Consider the following 27,859-nt stretch of genomic DNA (forward strand, 5'->3'; position numbering starts at 1 on the left):
TTTTATTTTAAAACTTTATTTCTGCAAAGCCAATCAAGAAGTGTTGGAAGGAAAAAGTGTAAAAGTTATTCTTGCATATTTGGGAACAGCAAGCACTTAGTTTGAGAAAATGAGGACTTAAAACAGTTGAATCAAAGGCAATACCCTGCTACTTGTATTTAAAATCAATGGTGATGTTCTTTCTTAAGCAACATTCTTCTCTTCCCTAATAGCTACAATATGATACAGTACGCAACAGCTCACTTGAAAGTGCTAGAATCAGAGGATAAAGAAGCCATAAGCCACCCCACTTACATTTCCTACTATACAATGCCTTTTTGGCGCTTGATAAATCAAGCATTCATGTAGCATTACATTCAACAGAAACATCTCTCGTACTTTGGGTTTAAGATCCTTGTCCCTCCAGTTCGGATGTCGTGACATCTGACTCTTCATCATTGTAAATATTTTCAGCCTGGAGATAACCAAACAAATTCACAGGTAAAAACTCCCTATGGTTTTCACAAGGTCATGTAAAAACAATTTAATCTATTTAGAACTTAGTAGTTTCATTTTTACATTTCTCTCTTAAAAACTTCAATAAGGAAATGGTAGGCTAGCCAGTATTTTGAAAAATTCTTTGCTAGTGTGTAATTCCATATGTATACTTAGCCACCCATCCATGCACTACTTATTTCAATCACTGTTCAAAAGAGATGTTTTCCAAAGGCACTTCAAGCATCATTTAGAGGAAGTGGTAGCCCAGATGTTACGTAAGTCTCAGTTAACACCTTAGAAATGTCAAGTACTTAGTACTCATCCTCAGAGAACTTGGTGTCATTTGAATGCCTTGACCTCTCCTTCCCGCATCCCTCATGTCTACCACACAGAACAGACAGTGGAGACAGAGCAGCGATGCCAAGACTCCAGTGTATGAAGAGCACAACAACAATGAAAATCAGTGCAGATGCAGAGATTTCTCCTGAACTGACAGGTGCTACAAATAGCAAACAGTGGACGAAGCACCATATGGGACCTAAGATTGTATTGTTGAAATGGAAAAAGTTCTTTTAAACGGTTTCTGTAAATGTTTGGCATAATATGCACCTACATATTTGAAATAACTTTATTACATTATGTGACTAGTAAATCTCTCCTTTACAAGACAGTCATTCAAGAAAAACATTTTAACTCACCATTTGCCATATCTGCATGATGTTATCCTCAGACACTGAGCAAATGACCCAAGGCTCATTGGGGTTCCAGCTAAAATCTGAAATCTTAGCAGTGTGTCCTCCATGAATAAACTGTTACAAGAATAAAAAAAGCTTTGGTTTCATATACTCTCCTGTTAATCCTAACAAAGATTTTACTAAGTTTTTAGAGCCATCAGTATTTCAGCTGGGGGTGGGTGCTGTCTGGTTTTAGAGAGAGGGTGGTACAGGCTCAGTAATCTATTTACACTTATTTTGCAAATTTCCAAACCTCCAGAAAAGGTGACAGAATATAGTACAATGGATACCTGTATACCCTTTACCTAGATTCACCAAGTACTACTAGTGTAACTGATGCTTTATCCATGAGCCTATACAATGAAATGGCTGAAGACTTCAGCCTGCATCCCTTAAGAATGAGGACATTTTCCTACATAATCAAAATGCCATTTCCATACTGATTATGATGAACATTAATCCAGCATCATTTGTTCATACATAGTTAGGTACAAACATCTAAGGTAATCAATCCGTTATATGCCATGTAACATACTCTTCTATTATACAAGGGGCCTGAGGAGTCTTCTGGTTCTTCCCCTCTTCACTTTACTAAGAGAGGCATACTTCTTGCCCATCTTTCCAACGTACACAGACAGCACCAGGGTGAAAGAAAATCCCTGGCTCCAAAAGCATAGCTCCAGATAGTCCCTCATAAGCTATGCCTAAGGTGAGACAGCTTTGCTAAACAGTTCTGAAGAGAGCAGTTGTTCCCTGCAAGAGACAACCTCGTGGGAACACACTATGCCTTATTTATCTTAGAATTAAGACTTAAGCGAAACAGTTCACAAGGACAGTACTAAATACATTGTTTGGAACTGGGACATCACACTTTGTGACAGTCTGATTTGACTCTAGTTTGACAATGAGGTCCCTGCCTGCCAACTAGGTATTATGCAATGTATCTATTTTACCAAATAATCTTATCAGGTTAAAAATATGAGGTGGGGCTGGGTAAAACTCATGCCTGTAATCCCAGCACTTTGGGAGGCCAAAGCAGGCGGATAGCTCGAGCTCAGGAGTTCAAGACCAGCCTGGGCAACATGACAAAACCCCGTCTCTACAAAACATACGAAAATCAGCCGGGTGTGGTAGGGTGTGCCTGTAGTCCCAGCTACTCAGGAGGCTGAGATGGGAAGACAGCTTGAACCGGGGAGGTGGAGATTGCAGTGAACTAAGACTGTGCCACTGCACTCCAGCCTGGGTGACAGAACCAGACCTTGACTTAAAAAAAAAAAAGTAAATAGCTTTTTAAAGTACTCTTAAGGGGTACACAAGTGAATATATTGGCTGGGTGCGGTGGCTCACGCCTGTAATTCCACCACTTTGGGAGGCTGAGGTGGGCGGATCACGAGGTTAAGAGATCAAGACCATCCTGGCCAACACGGTGAAACCTCGTCTCTACTAAAAATACAAAAATTAGCTGGACATGGTGGTGCACACCTGTAGTCCCAGCTACTTGGGAGGCTGAGGCAGGAGAATCACTTGAACCTGGGAGGCAGAGGTTGCAGTGAGCTGAGATCGCACCACCGCACTCCAGCCTGGGCGACAGAGCGAGTACTCTTAAGGGGTACACAAGTGAATATATTTTAAGATCACTGGGGCTTAGAATACATACAGGAGTTATCAAAGCATACTGGTGGAATAGTTTACTACTTTGTTTTTTGGGACAGGGTCTCACTCCCATTGCCCAGGCTGGGGTGCAGTGGTGTGATCATGGCTCACTGCAGCCTCAACTTCCTGGGCTCAAGTGATTCTCCTACTTCAGTCTCCCAAGTAGCTGGGACTACGGGCACGCGCCACCACACCTGGCTAATTTATGTACTTTTTTTTTTTTTTTGGTAGAGACAGGGTTTTGCCATGTTTCCCAGCCTGGTCTTGAACTTGTGGGCTCACGTGATCCACCTGCCTTGGCCTCCCAAAGTGCTGGGATTCCAGGCAGGAGCCACCATGCCCAGGCCCAGTCTACTACTCTCAAATGTCCCTTGATTTCAAGCTCTCTTGTGAAAAGCAAAATCCTAGTGTATTTTCTCAAGGACCTTGGAATTGTTGCAGAGCCATAATATACGAAGTAATACACTTTCCTTTCTCCCTAAAAATAGCTGGAGACCTTGAAAACATTGTACTATGTGAAAGAATCAGTCCCAAAAGACAAAAGTCATATTTATATAAAATAACTGGAATAGCCCAATCTTATAGTGCCAGAAAGTAGCGTAGTAGTTGCCAAGGGCTGGAGGAAGAAGAGAATTGGGAGGTGATAGCTATAGTTTCTTTCGGAGGGGATGAATAATGTTCTAGAATTGATTTGTGGTGATGGTTTTACAAGTCTATAAATATACTAAAAACCACTAACTTCAAGAACACAAAAAGAAAAAAAAACCTCAAAACCCAAGAACACTCCCTCCCCACTGAACTGTACACTTTAAAGAAGTGAACTGTGTGGTATGTAAATTATATCTCAGTAACGCTGTCATCAAAATAAAAGGGACTGGGGCATTCTTACAAGGTGGGCTTAGTGAACATCTTCTGAGTGCAGGGCTTGCTCTCAAGGGCCTTCTTTACCTTTGAAAACTTGTGGATATTCAATATACTCCATAGGTTCACAGAAAAAATGACTAAATAAAACTCATGGACAAAGTACAAGTGTGCCAAAAATGAGTACTGGCATTAGAACTAAAATCATAAATGACAGAGTGATGAGTGACTATCTGCCAAATAATGGGAGGAGACAAATGTTGGATTCAGAGCAAGGACAGGGAACCATTGCTAAATCCGGCAATGCTTCATAGAAAAATGACGAAGTGAGCACTGAAGGACTCAGACAGGAAGAATGAGGATGGGCAGATACCACCACATAAGCTTTCAAAGGGCCAAGGAGATTGAAGGAGATGCTTCAATCAGGCATGGGAGGGAGACAGTGGGCTCTGCTAGCATCAAGATTGAGAAAGCACTCCTTTTCTGGGCAGGAAACTTAAGAAGCATTTAAAATTTTTTCTATACTGTTAGGAAATGTTAAGTCCTGCCAACTGAATAGCAATTATACTCACTCCCCATCCCCAAACCATCACAAATACCAGAGGTGAAATCAGTGAGAAATTACTATACACTATTTTCCAGGATCTCAAACCATTCTCAGTGAAACATTCATAAAAACCTACTGGGCTCCATTTTCTATTTTTGATAAATGTCAAAGCCCAACTGCAATAACCTTCAGGGCCTCCATTTTGAAACCATCTGCAAGAGCTAGAATTCGAAATTCTGACTCATTCTCGAAATAAAGAGATCAATGACAATCCAATCTGCATATGGCATTTCATCTTCTATAAGCCAATGTGTACCAGGAGTTCTGGAGGCCCATCTTCTGCATCTTCTGCTGATTGTTCTTCCCCAATTTTACTGTAAGAATAAAGAATATAGTGCTTTCATCAGTGAAGTTCTTGTAGCACGAACATCTGCTAAACCAGTATCAGCCCAGAAAGTAATCTTAAAACACAAACACCCTCACAAAAACAACTTATTTCTATACTACAATCAATTAGATTTTTTTTTTTTTTCCTTAGAGACATGGCCTCGCTATGTTTCCCAGGCTGCAGTGCAGTGGCTATTCATTCACAGGCACGATCACTGTGCACTACAGCCTTGAACTCCTGGGCTCAAAAGCGATCCTCTCGCCTCGGCCTCACCACACCTGGCTACTGTTTATATTTGGTGTAAGGGTGGGATGTTTACTTTCTGGAAATAAGTTAGAGTTGTTCATAATTGAAGCTGCAGAATGAGGAATTATTGTCAATAATAAACATTAACTCAAAATCCCTTCATTTTTTTTTATTTTTTTGAGATGGAGTCTTGCTCTGTCGCCCAGGCTGGAGTGCAGTGGCGCCATCTCGGCTCACTGCAAGCTCCGCCTCCCGGGTTCACGCCATTCTCCTGCCTCAGCCTCTCCGAGTAGCTGGGACTACAGGCGCCCGCCACCACGCCCGGCTAATTTTTTGTATTTTTAGTAGAGACGGGGTTTCACCGTGGTCTTGATCTCCTGACCTCGTGATCCGCCCGCCTCGGCCTCCCAAAGTGCTGGGATAACAAGCGTGAGCCACTGCGCCTGGCCTCCCTTCATTATTTTAACTGTTTATTGCCTTAGAATTAAAAGGTGAAATGTATAGTTAAAAAAATCTACACATGAACTGATGTGCAATCCCTATACTTCACTCAAAGCCTTTTGCATCCCTGCAGTAAAATATAATTACACATCAGTACTATAGATCTGTCTAAAGATATGGCAATAAAACTTTACGAAATGTGTAAGCCAAGGAAAGGTTTTTATGGTTTTTCTCTTAAAAACTTCAATTTGTAGGCCGGGCGCGGTGGCTCACGCTTGTAATCCCAGCACTTTGAGAGGCCGAGGCGGGCGGATCACGAGGTCAGGAGATCGAGACCACGGTGAAACCCCGTCTCTACTAAAAATACAAAAAATTAGCCGGGCGTGGTGGCGGGCGCCTGTAGTCCCAGCTACTCGGAGAGGCTGAGGCAGGAGAATGGCGTGAACCCGGGAGGCGGAGCTTGCAGTGAGCCGAGATCGCGCCACTGCACTCCAGCCTGGGCGACAGAGCGAGACTCCGTCTCACAAAACAAAAAACAAAAAACTTCAATTTGTAGAATTTGCCAGTGCTCAACAGTGAAATCACTCTTTATGTATCAATATCAGCCCTATCCTTATACCTAGCCCAAAGACTTTACTAGTAACAACTGCTAAAAAACAAAACCTAGCCCTCCAAGTGAGACATTTTTTTCCTTCCCATAAAACTAACCAAACAATCTCAAACCTGTGGGATTGCTAGACAATACTTCTCTTCCACCTGTCAGTACAGTTGCTAACACTCACCATTTTAATCCCAAATTTTATCTATGTAATTTTACAATTTTTTGGAGACAAGGTCTATGTTGCCCAGGTTGGTCTCGAACTCCTGGGTTCAAGCAATCCTCCTGCTTCAGCCTCACAAAGCACTGGGATTATAGACATGAGCTGCCATGCCTGGCCCCCTATCTAATGTAATTTTAATATTAAACAAGCTAAGAAATAATTCTAAAAAGAAATTACACACAATGCTCACAAATTATTGGCACCTTCAGGGGCAACTCAGTTGCCAGGGCATCAGACTTCCAAACCTTGCTGTACGCTTCATACAACCTCTTTATAGTTTTGATTTAGGTTTTATTTTACTACTAAAATTGTTTTTAAATCAAATACAATGCCCCCAACTGTCTGCTTTGAAGGTTTTCTACATCTTCAAGTATTTATCACGGCAAGAGTTTGCTCCATCAGAACCCTGAACATTAGCTATTTTAAGTTTTACATACAAGCATTTTATTCTCCAGTGTCTCTTCTATATACTGAGGATTACTGCCTCTATAATTAAGGCAGCCTTGGTTTTAATATACAGGTTGAGCATCCCAAATCCAAAATGTTCCAAAATCCAAAACTTTAAGCACCACATGACACTCAGAATTTGGACTTTCACACCGAGTGCAGTGGCTCATGCCTGTAATCCCAGCACTTTGGGAGGCCAAGGCGGGAGAATCACTTGGGGTCAGGAGTTTGAGACCAGCCTGGCCAATACAGCAAAGCTGTCTTTTTTTTTTTTTTTTTTTTTTTTTTTTTAGTAAAGAATACAAAACCAGGCATGGTGGCTGTGGCAGTGCCTGTAGACCCAGCTCCTCGGGAAGCTGAGGCACGAGAACCGCTGGAACCTGGGAGGCAGAGGTTATAGTGAGCCAAGACTGTGCCACTGCACTCCAGCCTGTGTGACAGAGCAAGATTCAGTCTCCAAAAAAAAGAAGAGAAAAAGAAGAATTTGGACTTTCAGTTCAGATTTGAGATGCTCAACCAATTAAGTATAATGCAAATATTCCAAAATCCTAAAAATTCCAAAACCCCAAACACTTCTTATTCCAAGTATTTTGGATAAGGGATACTCAACCTGTACTAAATTCAGTCCACTTCAAAGCAATATATTTAATACAAGCAGGAAATAAATAAGCTATTTTTTTGGTAATTTTATGATTTAAACTTAAGATGACATCTCATGGAGAAGTATGTAACTGAACAACTTTATTAAGTTGTAAAGGCTCAGATGAAAAAAGTAAAGGAGTCTAAAATTCTTAGAACAGCAAGTCTGAAGTAAAGGAACTTTAAAAATTTGGAGAAACTCTTTATACAATGAGGCCCCAGAGAACATAAGCTCTCTGACAGCTTGGGCTGTCCTTGTCCCCTTCACAGAGGTCTCCCCAGCAGTTACACAACCCACAGCAGGAGTGCACATCTGCAGAATGAATCACTGAAAGCAAAGTAAATGGTACAAAAACCCAGAAAAAACAGTCCTGCCTACATGTACTATGAGATCCAATGAGACATAAAACAGCTAACATCTTGATTTCTCTGTATCAAGTGTGTTTTAAATATAGTCATTTGAATGCAAAAACAAACACAGACACATACACCTTCATGCCTGAATATTAAGAGACAAAACTCACACCAGAGAAATTTATTTTATGGTCCATTTGCTGCTTCACTTCTATTTTACAGAACAAAGGCTCTTTAGGAAGATGCTTAAAAGTTTCTTTAATATTAGGTTTCTTGAAGGGGGATTACCAAATTGCTTTTCTAGTTTATGAATTACTATGTAACTTGCCAGATGAGCATATTTATGCAGTATCTTGTCACAGGACTGTAAGTTACCTTAAATCCCACACATTCAGGCGGCGGTCAGTACCACTTGAAGCCAGAATAGTTTCATTATGTGGAGACCAGTGGACCTAGTAATAGATAATTTTGAAAATGTATTTAAAGAATCATCTGCTGCTAGGTTTGTGGCTGTTGTTGTAATCTGATATTTTCCCATCTTGCACTCTATTATCTTATCCTTGGCCTGATGGCCTCACTCTCTTGTCCCCGACTTTCAAGTGCTCTGAAAGGGCTCAGCTCCATCCTGTCCTCAGGAAGGCTGCACTCCCCAGCACTGAGGAACTCAGCCTGGGATCTCAATAAATTTATTCAACCCCATAACCATCCCAGAAGCTTTTTAATTCTTCAACAATGTGTACCTTACCCTATGAACATCTCCATGTAACACCATGTACAAGGCATTTTTTTCAATAGTGGACCCACCAGTCTGGTATAGCTTAACTGATGAATCCCTAGATTTCATTTCCTGACATACAGACACCAGAAAACTGTCACATACCTGGAAAATTTCATCTTTATGAGATTCGAAGGTATGGAGTTTTAATTTTAAGTTACGCAGATCCCATAAAGCTACGGTCTAAAGAAAAATAACAAGTGAAAATGATTTATATGCTTTACCTAAGAATTTTCAAATATCTGATTAAGGCACAAGAGAACTGGGTTTTATAAACACCAAATAATGCAAAAACTTCGAAACCTTATCCGCAGAGCCGGTGGCTAGAATAAATTCGCTGTAGGGATTGAATGAGAGGCAGTTGACTTCAGCAGTGTGTGCATCCACCAAGTGGCTCGGCTTGGAGGTGGTATTGGACCTGGTGTCCCATCTAAAACACAAAGATAAAGGCACACAGCACCCAGGGAGGACACACTCACATTCGGCCTCACATCACTGTCACTGCACTCCACAACTAGCTCCACTATGTACTCCCCTTCATGAAGAAACCAACCACACAGCTGGTGATTCAGACCTCGACCACTAAATGATACATTCGAAACCTACAGAGAACAAGCTAGGGCTGTTAGTCCTGTTTTTTTAATTAGATTCCTATTTTAATTACCAACTATTTCAAGCGTACACAAAATACAGACTATGTAGAGAATAATGTAACAATCTGATACCTAAAACTAGTTTTGACAAATGCCCAGAATTTTGTCACATTTGCCTCAGGTATTTCTTTATAAGATTATAAGTGAATGAAGCCCTGCGGCCATACCTTGATGAAATCATTTTCCTCCCTGACCTCCAACTGGCATCACTCTGGATCTCAATTTTGATATTTACCACCACACCAAGTATGTTCCTTCACATGTCCATACCTATTTTTCTTTTTTTCTAAATAATAAGTGATCCTCCCACTTCAGCCTCCTGAGTAGCTAGGACTACAGGTGCACGCCACCATACCCAGCTAATTTTTTGTTTTTAAATTTTGTGTAGAGACAAAGTCTCACACTCCTGGTCTCACGCAATCCTCCTGCCTCAGCTTCCCAAGATGTTGAGATTACAGGAGTAAGCTACCTAAAGCTGTTTTTTAAAGCCATAACTTAAAAAAAAAAAGAAAAAAATCAAACTACAGCCTGCAGCAATCACTGATGGTCATTCAGGTCACCCATTTAACAAGATCCCACTGAACTTTCCACCTTACATCATAAGTTTCTGATCATCAGCAACAGATCCAAACAATGACTCGTGCAGCAGGTGCCAGGCCACATCCTCTACAACAGCTGAGTGGCCAGTAAAGATCGCTTTAGCATCCACAATTTTGCCTTCTTTTGGTCCTGCGTTTATATCCCACAGACAGACAGTCTAAGAGAGAAGGAGAGAGAAAAAAAAAAAGAACAAGGGCTATAAGAGACTGATTTTTTTTTTTTCCTCGAGACAGTGTCTCAGTCTGTCACCCAGGCTGGAGCACAGTGGTGCGATCTCGGCTCACTGCAGCCTCCGCCTCCCGGGCTCAAGCGATTCTCCTGCCTCAGCCTCCTGAGCTGGGATTACAGGTGCAAGTCACCACGCCTGGCTCATTTTTTTTTTGTATTTTTAGGAGAGACGGGGGTCTCACCATATTGGCCAGGCTGGTCTTCAACTCCTGGCCTCAAGTGATCTGCCTGCCTTAGCCTCCCAAAGTGCTGGGACTACAGGTGTGAGCCACTGTGCCCGGACAAGAGATTGAATTTAAATACTAATATCTTATTTAAAATAATTTCATTACAAACAAAACTATTCAACTCTATAAAAGTTTGAGGTAAACACAAGAGAGAAAACATAACCAAACAGAAGAGTATGTGGGTGCAGCCTCCATGTGAGGTGCAGAGGAAAAGGACACTCCACTGTAATGAGGGGGAGGGGAGACTGAGTACAGTGGCAGGCAAGGACACTGATGCTGGAGTTTCTACCTACATACATTCATACATTCAAGTATCCCAAATTCACTTAGACAACACAACAAATCAGCAAGAGCCCGGTGCTCAGCATCTACTGAACACAAATGCACATCCTAAAAGTTTACACTGGGATGGGAAGACTGGGAATTAAAATTAAACTCTGCCTCTCACATAGCAAAAGCCTCATGGACAAGTCTTTCACTTCATGGCAGAAACCACCACAGACATCAGGAGATGGGACAGGTAAACGACACTGGGCCAGAAACCTCTACTAGTCTACTCTGAGAGGTCAAGGCCTGGGGCCCACAGACAGATCCCCAATGATGTGCTCCTTGAAACGTCAGCAGAGCCCAAGGAGAGGCCATGGGGCCTTGCTTGGGCCTCAAAGGTCACAGCAGCCCACAAATAAGGAGGCCTCATGATGTGGGCCTTGACATCCTATCACAGAAAGAGTTAAGAGAAAAGTCTTAAGTTTTTAATGGAAAAATATTGCAAGGTATAGGGCAATGATTCTCATTCAATGGTTAATAAGAAATAATCCCATGAAGGTATATTAGCACTAACTATAGTTCCACTGACACTGGTATGGTTTTTTTTTTTTTTTTTTTAATTCATAGCACGTGATCATGAAAGGGCTTCACCTGTTTTTATTAAATCACTTTTTTTTTTTTTTTGAGACAGAGTCTCACTCTCTTGCCCAGACTGGAATGCAATGGCACAATCTCGGCTCACTACAACCTCCGCCTCCCGGGTTCAAGCAATTCTCCTGCCTCAGCCTCCTGAGTAGATAGGATTACAGGTGTGTGCCACCAAGTCCAGCTAATTTTTTTGTATTTTTAGTAGAGACGGAGTTTCACCATGTTGGCCAGGCTGGTCTCGTACTCCTGAATTTAGGTGACCCACCTGCCTCGGCCTCCCAAAGTGCTGGGATTCCAGGCGTGAGCCACTGTGCCCAGCCACATGAAGGACTTTCTGTAACAAAGCTATTTCCTAGTAATGGCTATTTTCCCAGTAACAAAACTTTTTTTTACACAATACATATGCCCTCAGTCTCTGTTGTTACTTACACATGAAGACACTCAACGTACGTGAACTGAAGAGAAAGGAACATGTGGCGCTCCTGCCATTCACACCGACTCAGAAGGACCTGGCAAGATTAGCATGATGCTTGGCATGTGGGGAGCCCCTGGTAAATGTCAGCTATTATTATTACTACCAATTCCCAGCCTGGTCTCTTCAAAAGGTACTAGTAATTGGGTTACTGAGTACAATCCACTTTCCCTACTTGGGAAACTGTCTCATACACACTTTGAGGGAAGCATCCTTTCACAAAGCCTATAATCCCAGCTCTTTGGGAGGCCAAGGAAGGTGGATCACTTGAGCCCGGGAGTTTAAGACCAGTTTGGGCAATATAGCAAAACTCCACCTCTACAAAAAATACAAAAATTTGCTGGGTGTGGTGGTGGGCACCTGTAGTCCCAGCTACTTGACAGGCTGAGGTAGAGAACCACTAAAGCTGGAGAGGTGGAGGTTGCAGTGAGCGAAGACTGAGCCACTGCACTTCAGCCTGGGTGACAGAGCAACATCCTGTCTCAAAAAAAAAAAAAAAAAAAAAAAAAAAAAGTGAAAAGACAACCAACAGAATGGGAGAAAATTTTTGAAAATCATAGGGACTTACACCTAGAATACATAAGAAACTCTTATAACTCTACAGTAAAAAGACAAAATTAAAATATGGACAAAGAATTTGAATACCTATTCCTCCAGAGGAGATATGCAAATGGCCAGTAAGTACAAGAAAAAATGCTTATCATTAGCCATCAGGGAAATGCAAATTAAAATCACAATGAGCTGGGCATAGTGACTCATGCCTGTAATCCCAGCACTTTAGGAGGCCAAGGCAGGAGGACTGCTTGAGCCCAGGAGTTCAAGACCAGCATGGCCAACATGGTGAAACCCTGTCTCTACTAAAAGTACAAAAATTAGCTGGGTTTCATGGTGCATGGCTGTAATCTCAGCTACTTGGGAGGCTAAGGCAGGAGAATCGCTTGAACCCGGGAGGTGGAGGTTGCAGTGAGCTGAGATCGTGCCATTATACTCCAGCCTGGGTGACAGAGACAGACTCCGTCTCAGAAAAACAAACAAACAAACAAACAAAAAAACCCAACCCCCCCCACCCCGCCAAAAACAAAAACAAAAACAAAAAAAATACCCCAGGAAATACCACTTTACGCACACTAGGATAGCTATAATAAAAAAGACAAGCATTAGTGAGGATGTAGAGAAACTGGAACATTTGTACATTGCTTGTGGAAATGTAAAATGGAAAACCACTTTGGAAAACAGTTTGGTAGTTCTTCAAAAAATTAAACAGAGATACCATATGATCCAATAATTCCACTCCCAGGTATATATCCAAGAGAAATGAAAACACACATCTACACAAAAACCTGTAAATAAATGCTTGTAACATAATTCAAAATAGCCCAAAAGTAGAAAGAACTCAAATGGTTCATCGACTGACAAATAAGCAAACTGTGGTATACCCATACAGTGGAATATTGTTCATCCATAAAAAGGAATGGAATGTAAGTAATTACTTGAAAACATTATGCTAAGTGAAAGAAACCAAACAGAAAAGGCCATATATGAGATTCCATTTACATGAAATATCAAGAACAGATAACTCTATAGAGACAGAAAATAAATTAGTGCTTACCAGGAGCTGGGGGAAGGCAGGGAATGAGTGGGGAGTCACTGCTTAATGGGTATGGAATTTCTCTTTCAGAGAGTGAATGAAAACATTCTAGAATTAGTGGCAATAGTTGTGCACCTTTGTGAATATACTAAAACCTACTGAATTGTACACTTAAAAAATACTTTATATTAATCAGGTCCCACAAACATTCTAGAGTTTCCATTATAAGGGCCTGGAGGGTCCTCTTTTAAATAATGGGAGGCCTTTTGCCTATGCTCCCTCCATTCTAAGGCTACTTCAAAAGAGCTCTGTGGAATCCAAAGACTCATACAGGGCAGTATGAAAACCATCTCTCTAAAGTCCTGGGGGAATGTTACCAGAATAATCAGCAGTATTATCTTAGAAAAACTTTCGTCTATATAGTACTCCTCTAGTACAGCTGTGACACGTCAGCTCTCACTGTATGAACAAATTACAAAGAATGTTTCTCACATGGTCATCAGATGCACTTAGGAGATGTCCACTCAAATTCGAATTCCAGGAGAGACCATAGCCTTCCTTCTGGTGACCTCTTAATCTGAGATCAGGATTACATTCTCCACTTGGGTCTAAGAAAAGATGAAAAACATTAAGTCATTCTGTTTATCAGAACTGGTGAGAATAAATTCTCACTCCTTCATTGAGTGAACCATTGCAGCAACTGCACATGAACAAGATCTGGTCTTTAATACCCAGTGCAAATTGAGCCTCGTGACCATTAAATGATTGGTTTCTTTGGAAAACCTAATACTATCCCCAACACAAAAATATTAAAAACTATAGCTATCCTACAAATTTGGGCAGTGGTAACCCTATCCCCACAACCCCCCAATTTTTTAGAAATATTTCTAACACAGCAGGTCTGCTTGCTCAGTCCTTGCATGCCTCTAGGGTAGCCTGCAACCATAAATGACCCTTGGCCAACCCCTGGGAATGTGACCCTCAGAAAGTTCTTCACGTCACTGACTGATAAAGTTGTGCAAGCCCAGAGCAGTGGGGTATGCCATAGGGACCTGTCAAGGCTTGTAGGATTGTTTAGCAAGATTCACAATGTATTTGTCTTCACTATTGCGGTCCTCAATTTTGTTACCATGGCTGGTCATAGAACAGGATGTACCCACGCCAACAGATCTCCACAAAAATCCCAGATTCTGAAACTCAAATGGGCTGCCCTGGGTAGAGACATTTAGCACATGTTCCTATGGTTTGCTGCTAGAGACAAAGCATGTCCTACGTGGCCCTGGATGGGAAGGACTCAGATGCCTGTAGCTAACCCCTGTGGACTTCCCCTGATGTGTATCTTTTTCTTCCTACTCTTGCTCTGGATTCTTTGCTGTAATAAACTTTAGCTGTTAGTATAAGCTGCTTTTAGGTAGTTCTGGCAAATCCCTGAACTTGAGGATGGTTATGGGGTCCCCAAAGCAATTTTTAAACCTTTAAATATTATAATAAAGTATGCTACTTTGACCTTAAAAACATTACCAGTTTGAATCAAGAAAACTGCTCAAGTAATGACCTGACTTTATTATTACATACCTGGTTTAGCAGGGTGTTTTGTATAGTCAAAAACCAACACATCAGAAGATGGTGTTTTTGTAGCAATGATGTGAGGATTCTGCGGCATGTAACGAGCACGGTTTACTTCTCCTTCGTGATTGATTTTAATTTCACATTCAATTTTTCCTGTTACAGAACCAAAGCCACCAAATTCTAATGTGAGGAGAAAGAAACACACACACACACACACTCAGGATTAAAATTCACAAATCACTTAGTTCAATCAACCTAACAGATTTTGACCTGGCAGAATACAACACAAATTGACAAGACAAGGACAGAAACATGCATAGAGAAAATCCAAAAATGTGGGTTCATTTGCCACATCAATTTATTCTTAAAGCCCATTTGCACTGGAAAATATTGGTAGCTGCCTTATGCAACTTAATTCAGTTCCACCTTGGATCTAAAACAACTGTCCTCTTTCAGTTATGAAGATGATATAGTTATTCACTGCAATTTCAAGTAACCATATAATAAGCAGACCAACAGCTTTTTAGTTCAAGCAGAACTCACTGGAAGTACTGCACTGAATTAGCATCTTATTTTAGGATTCATCAAAACAGGAAAGGTTTTAACCCTCCACAGTATGAACACCCTTTGAGTCTAAAGTCAGGAGCATCCTCATATCAATCAGAAACCCATGCTAACCCCTACCTGTCCCTAAACACACATTTGTTGGCCCTGCTAGCATACTTGGTTTAACTGCTAGTGCAGTGCCAAGGTTAACCTCTCTGCCCATATGGTGTGTGAATAAGACTATAGTATTAAATAATCATGAAAAAGGCCTTGTAAAGTAACAAAGCCATATAAAAAGTACGGTAACTTCCAAGAAGTAGCAACATGTTAGCATAAAGAATACAGGTAGAGAACATCTAAGCAAATACAGCAAACAAGAACATTCTTTTTTGTGCTCATAGATAAAAAACTTGAATTAGTTGTTGACGCTTAAAAAAGATAGGAGGGTTCACATTACAATTGTGTTATTCTTCCTGACCTATATTGCCTTTTCTTTGCACATTCCATTTTAGCTCACCCTGCGTCTCAGGTCAGGGACAACTAACACAAATGCCTACTGGAGCCAGGCAGGTAAGAAGTAAAATAGACCGGGGCCTGGAGCAACCACCAAAAGGAGCAAACCATTTCTCAGTTCCAGGCAGCTCCTTCTATGTGGAATGCTTAATGAACATCAGCTTCCATGTCTTAATATCAGTATCTAGCCGTTCCTCTCTGAAGCAAACATAGCTTACTGTTTCAGTGTGGTTGAAAAAGCCGTATCTCAAATCCACGATTACTTCAAAGCTCCTCTACCCATTACTCTCATGTGACCACATGCAAAAGGACCCTTTTTCCTCGTAGCACCTTCTGGTCCATGATGGAAGTGTGCCTCGGAATGCTAAGACCCCTCCTGATCCAATCGTCTCCTTCCTCCTGAGACTGCTCCAAACCTGCTCCACTTTGACCTTCAACATCCCATTCCATGGACTCCAGTGGCTCTAACCCTTCTGCTACAAAGATACTCAAGTTTCCTGATTCCTTTAGCTAAAACAACCTGAAGAGCTCTCCTTTAAAAAAAAAAAGGGGGGGGGGCCTTCCGAGTAGGATTTACTTTGAACACAGAGCTTCGTTTTCTCAAACTTAAAATTTTGAAAAGTCACTGTCTTAATGATCATATCCATTAAAAAATGTAACTGAATATTGGCCGGGCGAGGTGGCTCACGCCTGTAATCCCAGCACTTTGGGAGGCCAAGGCGGGTGGATCATGAGGTCAGGAGAGCAAGACCATCCTGGCTAACAAGGTGAAACCCCGTCTCTACTAAAAATACAAAAAATTAGCTGGGTGTGGTGGCGGGCGCCTGTAGTCCCAGCTACTCGGGAAATTGCTTGAACCTGGGAGGCAGAGGTTGCAGTGAGCTGAGATCGCACCACTGCACTTCAGCCTGGGTGACAGAGCGAGACTTCGTCTCAAAAAAAAAAAATATATATATATATATATATACACACCGAATATTAACAAAGGTATTAACTGAATTATTTCAGCTACTTGTTAGAATACACTGGATGTGTAACTTTAATAATATATTAACATCATTATGCAGAGACTGTTAAACTGCAAGCCCAGTAAATACATACTTCAGGGCTAAAAACCATTTAAAAATTTCTGATTACAATATATTCAGGCCGGGAGTGGTGGCTCATGCCTGTAATTCCAGCACTTTGGGAAGTTTAGGCAGGCGAATCACTTGAGGCCAGGAGTTTGAGACCTGCCTGGCCAACATGACAAAACCCAGTCTCTACTAAAAATACAAAAATTAGCCGGGCGTGGTGGTGGGCACCTGTAATCCCAGCTACTCTCGAGGCTGAGGCACGAGAATCACTTGAACCCAGGAGGTGGAGGTTGCAGTGAGCCAAGATCGCACCACTGCACTCCAGCCTGGGTGACAGGGCGAGACCCTGCCTCATAACAAACAAAAACAAAACACAAAAAAACCCCAATATTTAAAGAAATAATGCATACAGTTGTCGGGGAATGAACAGTAAATTGTGGGAGTTGTAAACTGGGTAAATCACTTTGGAAAATAGTTTTCTATGAAGTTGACAATGAATACACCATACAACCCAGCAGTTTCACTACACTAGAGAATGTAATATTTTTGAGACAGGATCTTGCTCTGTTGTTCAGGGTGGAGTGCAGTGGTGTGATCCTAGCTCACTACAGCTTTGAACTCCTGGGCTCAAGCGATCCTCAGCCTCCCAAGTAGCTAGGACTACAGGCATGTGCTGATTTTTAATTTTATTTTTTGATAGAGATAATGTCTCGCTGTGTGCCCTGAGTGGTCTTAAACTCCTGGGCTCAAGTGTTCCTCCTGCCTTGGCCTCCCAAAGTGTTGGGACTATGGGTGTAGCCACTGTGCCTGGCCAGTATTTTATTTTCAATAAGAAAAAAACCCTAAGGCATGTATTAGAAAGTGCTAATAGCGTTAAGCCATATGGGACTGTGAAGAAAGAGTTAATACAGCAGTCTGGGTGCTTAGCCCTGTAGTCTCTGAGGAACACTGGGACCCCATTACTGACCCTTGGCTAACTCCTAGGAACATGCATCTCAGAATGTTCTTTCTGTCACTGATGAACTGATGATTTTGTGGTGTGCACCTGGAGCAATGGACCGCGCTGTACCAGTTTGTCAGGGTTACTTTGCAGATATCAAGATTGATGACACATACCTTCTTTTATTACTGGGTCCTCAGTTTGTATTACTGGGGTCCTCAAGTTTCAGTTGCTGTGGCTGGTTGTCAGCAGGATGTGCCTATGCAACTAGTCCCCCAAGAAAGCCTCAGATTCCAAGACCCAAACAGGCTTCCCTGAGCAGAGATATTTCACACATGTCCCTGCAGTTTGCTGCCAGAAAGCACATCCTGTGTGGCCTTGGACAAGACTTGTGCCAGACCTCCCTGAACTTGCCGATGTACATCTTTTTCCTGCTGCTTTTGTGTTCTTTACTGTAACAAACTTTAGCCACAAGTATAATTTGCTCTTGGGAGTCCTAGCGAAATCACCAAACTTGGGGTGGTCATGGGAATACCAAAACAGGAGAGTATATGTTTGACAAATTAAAAAAAGAAAAAAGCAGCCAACAGATTCCTAAATTAACCCTACCACTACTGCCTCACTCCTCAAACAAAAAATACCCACTGCACAAACCAACACATATTACTTCTACCAAAGTGGAATATTGTAATTACACATAGCAGTTAGTCACTTAATTTATCTTGGATACCTTCCTATACCAGTGTGTACAGATTTTTCTCATTAAAAAATTTTTTTTTTAAATTTTTGGTAGAAATGAGATCTGTGTTTTTCAGACTGGGCTTGAACTCCTGAGTTCAAGCAATCCTCCCACCTTGGCCTCCCAAAGTGCTGGGATTATAGGCGTGAGCCATGGCACCTGGCCTTTCTTATTAATCGCTGAGTAGTATTTCAAACATACCATGTGCTTAACCAACTTTCTATGAACCAACATCTGAGTTACAAGGTTGATCCTAATTTTTCAATTCTGCAATTACGACTAAAATCCTTGTGGACATGTGGGTGGGTAGTTCTGTAGAATAAAGTCCTAGAAGTTAAATTACTGGGCCAAAAGCTAATAGTATAGTTTTAATAGTATATGCTTTGAAAGAGGCATTTTCCCTTTGACACCAATATTGGAATATATAATATACCTACCACCCTTGTCACTGTCACAATGGGAAGCATCAAACTGTGCATCATCATTGGGAATATGTACTCGGGCAACCACCAGATGATTCTGCTCATCAGACGTATGAGTCCCCAGCACTAGCCAATGAAGGGCATAATCTTTTCCTTCCGGTCTGTTTAAGAAAGAAAGAAAGTCACACTAATCCTACAAGAAACCTCCAATTGCTAACAAATTCAGTCTAGTTCCCTCAAAATACATTCAAATTTCTTTAGCAAATATATACTTAGCATCAACTGTGTATCTTCTCCCCCTCTGGTTACCAACTTTACAATCCCCACTTATGCAAATATAAGAAAATATTCTAGCTACAACATGCAGAGGGCTTGATTCTTTCCCAAAGAGCCATCCTCCTGTGCCTCAATTATCAATGTGAACACTACCTTTTATAGAGCAGCACTCTGGGGAAGGTAGGCCCAACTCAGTAAACACAAACATCTACACAGGAATCCACCAATAATCCCCACACTCATAAATCACAACTTCCCACCTAAAGAAATCTTCTTCCCACCTAAATATATCTTATACACTAGATGTTTCTTATTTCCCAATAAGAAATTCTACAAGGTAGTATGGACAGAAAGTGTTGAATCAAAAAAACTTAGCTTAAATCCTGGATCAAACTAAAATGCAGTTGCTTAAAACATAACCTCCTTGGGGCCTCAGTTTCTTCACTGAATAAAATAGGCTATAACTGCAAATGGCATGATGTGAAACTCCCTGACGTTTATGATACCTAAGTTTATGAAACGAATATTCTCAATTTTACTGAGGTATCTTTGTTACCTTGTTCTGTGGAAACACCTTGAAGCTGAAGAACTTGCCCAAACCTCTTGGCACCTTGGTCCAAGCAGTGATTTTTGCATCAGTATCTATCAAAAAGGCTTTCCCATTTGTATTATCTAGAACACAATTTTCAACTGTGCTCCATGGTCCCATTTCAATGAAGAGGACTGAGAAGTAGGGCTCTAGGCCCTAACACAAGACAAGTTAGGCCATTTATCTGTTTCTAAATTTCAGCTGCACAAAGGATTCAATTTTTTTTTTCTAAAAAGATTGAAGATTACTTCTAGGCAAGTAATTTAGTAATAAGAAAATACAAGATGCAATTTTACCAAAATTTGGCTTACGGTAAAAAAGTGTGTGCACATGGAGAAGAGACACACACACACACTCCCCCAAAAACAGAGTAAGGCAGCCGTGACTAAGCAATAGCAACATGTTTGAAAAAAAGACAGCTGGGCGTGGTGGCTCACGCCTGTAATCCCAGCACTTTAGGAGGCCAAGGCAGGTGGATCACCTGAGGTCGGGAGTTCGACACCAGCCTAGCCAACATGGAGAAAACCCATCTCTATTAAAAATACAAAATTAGCCGGGCATGGTGGCGCATGCCTGTAATCCCAGCTACTCAGGAGGCGGAGGCAGGAGAATCACTTGAACCTGGGAGGCAGAGGTTGCGGTGAGCCAAGATCACACCATTGCACTCCAGCCTGGGCAACGAGTGAAACTCTGTCTCCAAAAAAAAAAAAAAAAAAAAAAAAAGAAGAAGAAGACATGGGTCTTGGTTGATACATGCACAGTGGGCCAAGAATATGATGTGGCTATCAAAAAATTAATTAATTCCATCTTATATGTGTGCAGGTGGTAATGCACATGAGCACATGTGCCCCCCCACCCCGCCCACCTTTTCTTTTTTTAAGAGACAAGGTCTCACTATGTTGCCCAGGCTGGCCTCCAACTCCTGGGCTCAAGTTGATCCTCCTGCATCAACCTCTTCAGTAGGTGGGACTACAGATGTGTGCCACCACATCTGGCTTGCCCACTTATTTTTAACCAGTAAAAACATTAACATTAGGCTCTAAGCAACATACTTTATGAGGACTTGGACAAAAATCAAACCTTTATAGGGAATAGTGGCTTAAAATGAAAGGGTAAGCCAGGTGCAGTGCTGTGCACCTGTAGTACCAGCTACTAGGGTTACTAGGGAAGACTGCTTGAGCCTAGGAGTTCATGTCCAGCCTGGGCAACATAGCAAGACCCTGTCTCAAAAAAAAAAAAAAAAAAAAAAAGAAAGAATAAAGAAATATTTGGCCGGATGCGGTGGCTCATGCCTCTAATCCCAGCACTTTGGGAAGCCGAGGCAAGCGGATCGCTTGAACCCAGGAGTTCGAGACCAGCCTGGGCAACATGGCAAAATCCCATCTCCACAAAAAAAAAACAAAAAACAAAAAAACAAAAATTTAAATAAATATTTAAAAAGAGAAATAATAATGCTTGAGAGAAAGAAGGCACCACAGAGCAATGCTGGTACTGTCATCAAAGGTAAAAAGTGACTTGTTTTTTGTGGAGTTAAGTAGGAAAATTAAGACCAACAGGTAAAAAATTACAGGTAAGTCAGTTTACCACAGGCCCTTTCTAAGGAACACTGTCCCAAGATGGACTGGAGGAGCTTAAAAATCCCTCTGGACTCAAATTTAATTATTCCAGTTTTCCCCAACTTGATCATCATATGAGGACTTTTCTTTTTACTAGAAATCACTTCACCTCCATCATTAAAACACAGCCTGTTTTCCTAAACTAATCAATATGACACTATTTTCCTCCAATACTGGATGTACCTAAAGGCTGGAGAAGTACTAATGGTTAAGAAAGCCTATTCATTTTCACTGCAGAATCCTTTGACCCCAGTAACTACCACTAGGAAATTTAGCCAAGCATCACATAAATATGGCCTATTACAAGATTATTCTCAGCAGTATTGTTTATAGCAGCAAAAAGACTGAAAATAACTAAATATCCATCAGTAAGGAACTCGTATCATGCCAGTGTATCCATAAACAAAATTCTATGGCACCCTTGAAAAGAACAAGCATATCCAAGCATGCTGACAGGAGAATCTCCAATATATACCCTTACTGACAAACTCAAGTGAAGAACTTGCTACCATAAAAAATGAAGATACAGGTATGCACTTCTACATGCTGGCAAGGATGGGTTAGGAAACTGAAAACAATGACTGGGGAAAGGAAGGAGGACAGTAAGGGATGTGGAAAGGGGACTTATTCTTCACTCTATGTCCTTTTGTACTTCCTGAATTTGAAAAATTACAAAGCTTTTTAGGTAGACAATAAGTTAGTCTCAATATATTTAAGACATTATTCAACAAGAGATATGAAATAACTACCTAAAACAAATTTCTTAGAGATAATTAAATAAAACCTTTTAAAAGCCAAATCAACACCTGTAATCCCAGTACTCTGGGAGGCTGAGGCGGGTGGATCACGAGGTCAGGAGTTTGAGACCAGCCTGACCAACATGGTGAAACCCTGTCTTTACTAAAAATACAAAAATTAGCTGGGTGTGGTGGCACACACCTGTAATCCCAGCTACTCAGGAGGCTGAGGCAGGAGAATCGCTTGAACCTGGGAGGTGGAGGCTGCAGTGAGCCAAGATGGCGCCACTGCACTCCAGCCTGGGAGACAGAGCGAGAATCTGTCTCAAAAAAAAAAAAAAAAAAAGAAAGAAAGAAAGAAAAAAGAAAGTCAAATCAATTAGTTGGACAATTACCTAACTCAACTGAGGGACAATAGCTCAGAAAGTCCAAGTAATCGTTATGAAGCATGTTGTGTAAGTCGGCAGAAGAAAGGCCTATGAGGTGGAGTAGGGTCTTGTTCCTCAGAGTCAGGCATTGAGAATAGTCAACATTTTTACAGTTCTGTATGGTGATAAAACACAGTCCCTTTATACCCCAAACTGAACCCTGCAAAGCACCACACAGCAATCCTCAACATCCAAGAATGCAGGCTGCTTGGCATTTTCTTACATTCTCTAAGCCACTGCACATCCCACAACCCAATCCCACAACAGCTTTGTATACAAAGAACACCATGATACACATTAAATAATTTAATTAAAGCATTTTCTGTTACGTTCCTAAGTATTACATATTATAGGTAACATTTTTTTAAAAAAACTTCAGCAAATAGCTTTCATTGAAAATCCAAATGAAGAAACACAGAGCTATTTCAATCCTGACAAATAACAGGAAGGGGTGGGAGAATCAGCATCAGTCACCACTTACCATGTACTTATGCTGCACCAGGCACTTTAACATGTATGATCTTATTTCATTCCCTCAAATGTAGGTAGTCAGTACGACCAACATCTCCATTTACAGCCCAGACAACACGGCCCCAGTTCATGAAGCTAAGAAGAAGCAGGGGCATGATTCTAACCCAGGTCTCTAAGTTTAAAGCCCCTGCTGTTTTCTATTATGTCACAGTGGGTCAAAAAGATCCCCCAAAAGGTAAATTTAGTTAATACATTTTAAATCTGCTTAACAGACCAAAGAGGCAAATGCACACGATGCTCCAAACCAGAACTTGAATACCCGAGTATATGATGCTTAATCTATTTTCAATCTGTTCAAAGGTGGCTGTAAACGTCAATGCTTCCATGTCTCCATCATTTAGTTCTTCTCTACTCTTCCCACATCTGTACATTTACATTTAGATTTTTGGGAAGCCCAGTGGAAATTCCTATCTGTATGGAAATCAATGTTTGCATATGGAGAACATGGCCACTGTAAGAGCACTTTTATATACATTAATTATAATTATTATTTTTATTTTTAAGAGATGGAGTCTCGCTCTCGCCCAGGCTGGAGTGCAGTGGTGAGATCTTGGCTCACTGCAACCTCCGCCTCCCAGGTTCAAGCAATTCTCCTGCCTCAGCCTCCCTGTGGCCTGTAGCTAGGACTACAGGTACACGCTGCCACGCCCGGCTTTTTTTTTTTTTTTTTTTTGTATTTTAGTAGAGATGGGATTCCACCTTGTTGCCTGGGCTGGTTTTGAACTCCTGAGCTCAGGCAATCCGCCTGCCTCGGCCTCCCAAAGTGCTAGGATTACAGGCGTGAGCCACCGCGCCCGGCCAAAATTAGCTTATTATTTTTATAACTTGTTGCAAAATCCTCTTTTTAGGTTAGAGTTTCATTTAATCCTCTTTAAATTATATGCCCGCAACACCCAAATTTAAGATGCTTTTTTGTTTTTTTTTTTCTTTGGGAGACAGGGTCTCACTCTGTTGGCTAAGCTGGAATGCAGTGGCACAATCATGGCTCACTGCAGCCTTGAACTCCTGAGCTCAAGCTAACCTTCCAAAGCACTAGGATTACAGGAGTATAAGCCACTGTGCCTGGCCCCATATTTAACACACTTTAAAAGTACATGGTCAAGTTCCTACTAGAAAAGGTGCAAGTGAATGAGAAAGGTAGTCTAATGCAGGGACCAGCTGTGTGATCTTGGGACGGCACTTAAACGCTCACTCCCAGTTCCCTTATCAGTAAAACAAGGATGATGAAAAGTACCTACAGCATAGTACTATTATGAGGATTACAACAAACAACAGGACGTAGATTCTTCAGATGTGCCAGGCCCTGTTCTGAGTGCTCAATAAATGCCAGCAATTATTACCAGAGAAACTACAGATCTAACAGAAAAGAATACTCTTATGCAGACTAACAGCAATCTCAAAGTGTATTCCATAAGCCTATGATAACATCTTTTCTTTGGTCAATTGTTGACAAGGTCTTTTCCCCTTTACCATTTAAAATGTATTTATCTTGGGTGACTGTTACATGTGTTCACTTTGTAAAAATTTATCAAGCCATACAACACTTACGATGTGTGAACTTTTCCGTAAATATTCTATTTTTCAATAAAGTTTTAAAGAAACCCATTAGTTTGGGCCCAGAGAGATGCTACTCTACATTCAAGCCCAGGAAATGTCAAATATATTCAGTGTTTCCTCCACTTTTGAAAATAAAAACCACCTGCCACCTCATGCAAGGGCTGATTACATACTTATGTTCTATGCATAAAACGCCAAAACTAGGAAATTCAGAACGACAGTTAAATTTAAACAAAATAAAAGTTGCCAGAAACCCTTACTTAGTCACTTCAGGAAGCCACTGAACGGTAAGACTGGGCCACTGAAGAGCATGGGTCATAACCAGGTCATATAGAAACGGTGTATTCTTCTTCCAGATTTTATATTCTTCATTGATGACACGCTCCTCCACAGTATCTTCAAACACTGAAATTTGGAGAAAGCCCACACGATTAAGTGGCTGAGATGGATCAAAGTGAGAAATTGGAGGTCACCTCAAGATGGCCACACCTCATGTACTCTTTCCTTTTACCTCTAATTTGGACACGGACAACTAACTGCTCTTCCAGAAGATGGAGAAAATACTAACAATCAGGAAGCCTATTTTTTCCATTGAGATCAATACCCGCTGCGTACACCTTGTTGGGTAGTCAATTACACGGACACGGAAATTGTTTACCCTGTTACAGCTGTTCGCACCTGTTCTAAGATGACGACCTGTACGTACAGGGGCTGCGCGACCCAGTCGGGAAGACAAATGCACGTGTAGCAGAAGCCCACAGGCCTGGTCTCTCCAATCCCCATCAGGGGAGGCCCCAGCTCCCACGACGCCCGCCTCGGCAGCCATAGGCCTGAGGGCTCCAGCAACCCCCGGACAAGGGCCGCGACCCCGAGGCGATCAACGCGCGCGCGCGTAGAAGGAGCCGCGGCGCTCCCATCCCGGCGGCGGCGGCCGCCTCCGCCCCGGGGCCGAGGGCGCCGGAGGGAGCGCAGCCGCTGGAGGAGGGAAGGGAAGAGGGGGGCCCAGCCCTCGGCCCCGCGCCCGGCTCCGGAAGTGCTCGGAGCCCTCGGCGCGGCGGTCCCGTCCCGCGCAGGCCCCTCGAGGCGCGCGCCCAGCCTCGCGCCCGGCCCCGCCCCCTGCTCCGCACGCCAATTCGCGCCTTTCGCCGGCGCGTGCCGCGGCCTCGCGCGCCCGCCGCCCCCCGCGGCCCTGGCGCGCGCCGCCCCGCAGGGCCTCTTACTCTCTTTACTCGCCATCTTGCGTCGGGTCGTTCGCCCCTCGCCGCCGCCTCGGACTCCCCTCGTTAGCCAAGAGCAGCCCGACCGCTGGCGCTCCTGCCTTTCCCAAGCGCGTCACACTCCCCGCTGTCGAAAGCCCGGGCCCCGTCTTGCTGCCTGGGTGCTCCCCAGACGCCGCGTCCTTCTTTCCTGCCTCCTCCCCGCTCGCGGGTACCGAGGTCTGAGGCGCTCTTCTCTCTCTCTCCAAACTTGGAACGAGACTTTTCAACCCGCGCCTCCCAGCCCGCCCAGGCAGCTGAGCGCAGGCGCATCCGCCTTGGGAAAAGTGAGAGGAGGCGGAGAGGCGGGTCTGGGAGCCAACGGCTCCGGCGCTGCGACCAATGATGCGCGGCGGGCGGGTTTCACGCGGCGTTCGGAGGCGGGCTTCTCGGGGTGGGCGGAGCGTGCCGCGGCAGGAAGTTGGCGATGCGCAGGCGTGAGGGCTGGCCCGGCGCTCCCAGGGCCGGCCGCGGGGGCGGATGGGGCGCGCGGGGGCGGGGCGGATGAGGGCCCGAGGGGGCGGGGCGGATAGGGGCGCGCGAGGGCGGGGCGGATGGAGGCGCGGCTGGCCGGCTGAGCTGGGGCCGTGAGCCCCGGGGCGGCGAGCCTTGGGGCCCGCGGGGCGTGGTTGCTTGTAGCGGCAGCGGTGGTGGGGGTGAGAGGGGGGCAGGGAGGCTGCCGCCGCTTAGCCAAGCAAAATCTCAGAGCAAGAGGGGAAAATGGTTCCTGTTCTCGAGAGATTACTGTGCCTTCAAAGTCTCCCTGATAATCACGGACATGCAATTCTCTGCACCCCTGAAATGTTCTCCTCCAACCGACTGGCCTTTCCTGGGGCCCGGTCGGGCCGAGGTGGGGCTGGTCTCAGACGGAGGAGACCTTTTGGAGAGGCCGCGGGCGTTTTCTGCCTGCAAAAGCCTCCGGGCCGCCCTGTTAGGCTAAATGTGCAGCCTGTGGCGGCACAGGCCGCCGGCGGGCCGAAGCCGATTTACAGTTACATTTTAATTTGTTCGATGTTTGGGTCCTTAAGATGATGGTTTGCGGCCTCTTCGTGCGTCAGGGGATTTTGTTCCTGCACTGGCGTTCTTTCTCATCCCAGCCCCGGCCCCTGCTGAGTCATTTTTGTCACCTGCAGGGGTCCCAGGGCGACCCCACCTCAAGCTGGCGGAGCTGGAGAGAGCAGGGCTGAACTACCCTGGGCCTGCTTACCTGAGCCCTGCTCTGCTCAGGAACTTCGTAGACCCTGAGCGGGGGAGGAGAAAGCTGGCTGCAAGGCCAAAAGGGGAATAGAGAGAACAAAATGAGGGCCAGGAGCGGAGGGGACGGAGTTGGGGGAGGCGACCAAGGTGCTTGCGTGCAAAGGGAACCGAAGTGTACGTCCAGCTCCGAAAGAGGCTCCTCTTGCAAAAGCACCCCCGGAACATTTGCTGCCTTGATGCCTTTCCAAGTGCCTTCGTGCTCAGATGCTATCTTGCAGATGCCGCTGTCATGCCCACTTTTCTGATCGGGACGCAAACCCAGACGTTAGTCAGTGGCAGAACCAGTCACATTCCCTTCTGTAGATATTTACTGTCTTGTTTCCGATACAATACAGTTCATTATTATAACGCCCTCCCCCCATTCCGGGTCAAGGAATCTTGTTAGTGCCAAAGGCTGAGGGGGTGGCTAGAGAGGGAAGAGAGTTGGAAGGGTGTTTAAGTAATACAGCCCTCATATTCTAGGACGTTAGTTGGCGAGATTTTTTCTAAAAGGACCGAGATAGTAAATATTTTAGGCTTTGGGGGCAACTGCTCGACTCTGTCGCGTTGCAGCGCAAAGCAGCCATGGAAAATATGGATACATTTGGCTGTGTTCCAATAAAACTACAGACACTAAAATCGTTTTCACGGGTCACAAAATCTTTTGATTTTTTTTTCTACCACTTGAAAAGGGAAAAACCATTCTCAGCTCGAGGGTCATACAAAAACATGTGGTGGGTTAGATTTAGTCGGAGGACTGTA

At 43.3% G+C, this 27,859-nt stretch overlaps 1 protein-coding gene across 4 annotated transcripts; it reads right to left on the reverse strand.

Moving 5' to 3' along the window:
• On the reverse strand, positions 1–26,235 carry RBBP7 (RB binding protein 7, chromatin remodeling factor). Of its 4 annotated transcripts, none has more exons than XM_012500926.1 (12): positions 25,826–26,235; positions 24,866–25,010; positions 18,887–19,032; positions 14,642–14,788; positions 13,559–13,674; positions 9,633–9,793; positions 8,687–8,813; positions 8,489–8,566; positions 7,984–8,060; positions 4,589–4,646; positions 1,176–1,286; positions 1–454 (listed from the first exon to the last, which is right to left on the reverse strand). In XM_012500926.1, exons 1-12 carry the CDS (start codon positions 25,839–25,841, stop codon positions 386–388), a joined length of 1,251 nt encoding a protein of 416 aa, XP_012356380.1. In that variant the 5' UTR covers positions 25,842–26,235; the 3' UTR covers positions 1–385. The 4 variants fall into 4 exon arrangements, with proteins under 4 accessions (XP_012356380.1, XP_003261144.1, XP_030663497.1 ...); XM_003261096.3 differs by having other exon boundaries at positions 14,642–14,815; XM_030807637.1 differs by lacking the exon at positions 25,826–26,235 and adding an exon at positions 25,284–25,674.
• Between the last annotated feature and the right edge of the window lie 1,624 nt (positions 26,236–27,859).

The sequence above is a fragment of the Nomascus leucogenys genome, chromosome X (genome assembly GCF_006542625.1).
Source record: "Nomascus leucogenys isolate Asia chromosome X, Asia_NLE_v1, whole genome shotgun sequence".
Lineage (NCBI taxonomy): Eukaryota > Metazoa > Chordata > Mammalia > Primates > Hylobatidae > Nomascus > Nomascus leucogenys.

Excerpts from the sequence above, each read along its gene's own strand:
- RBBP7 (XM_003261097.3), bottom strand. The coding sequence starts at position 25,431 with ATGGCTGCCGAGGCGGGCGTCGTGGGAGCTGGGGCCTCCCCTGATGGG. Across the intron at positions 13,675-14,641 it reads AAAACACCCTGCTAAACCAG|ACCCAAGTGGAGAATGTAAT; the intron begins GTATGTAATAAT and ends ATCTTTTCTTAG. Across the intron at positions 8,814-9,632 it reads GATGATCAGAAACTTATGAT|ATGGGACACCAGGTCCAATA; the intron begins GTAAGGTGGAAA and ends TTTGTGTTTTAG.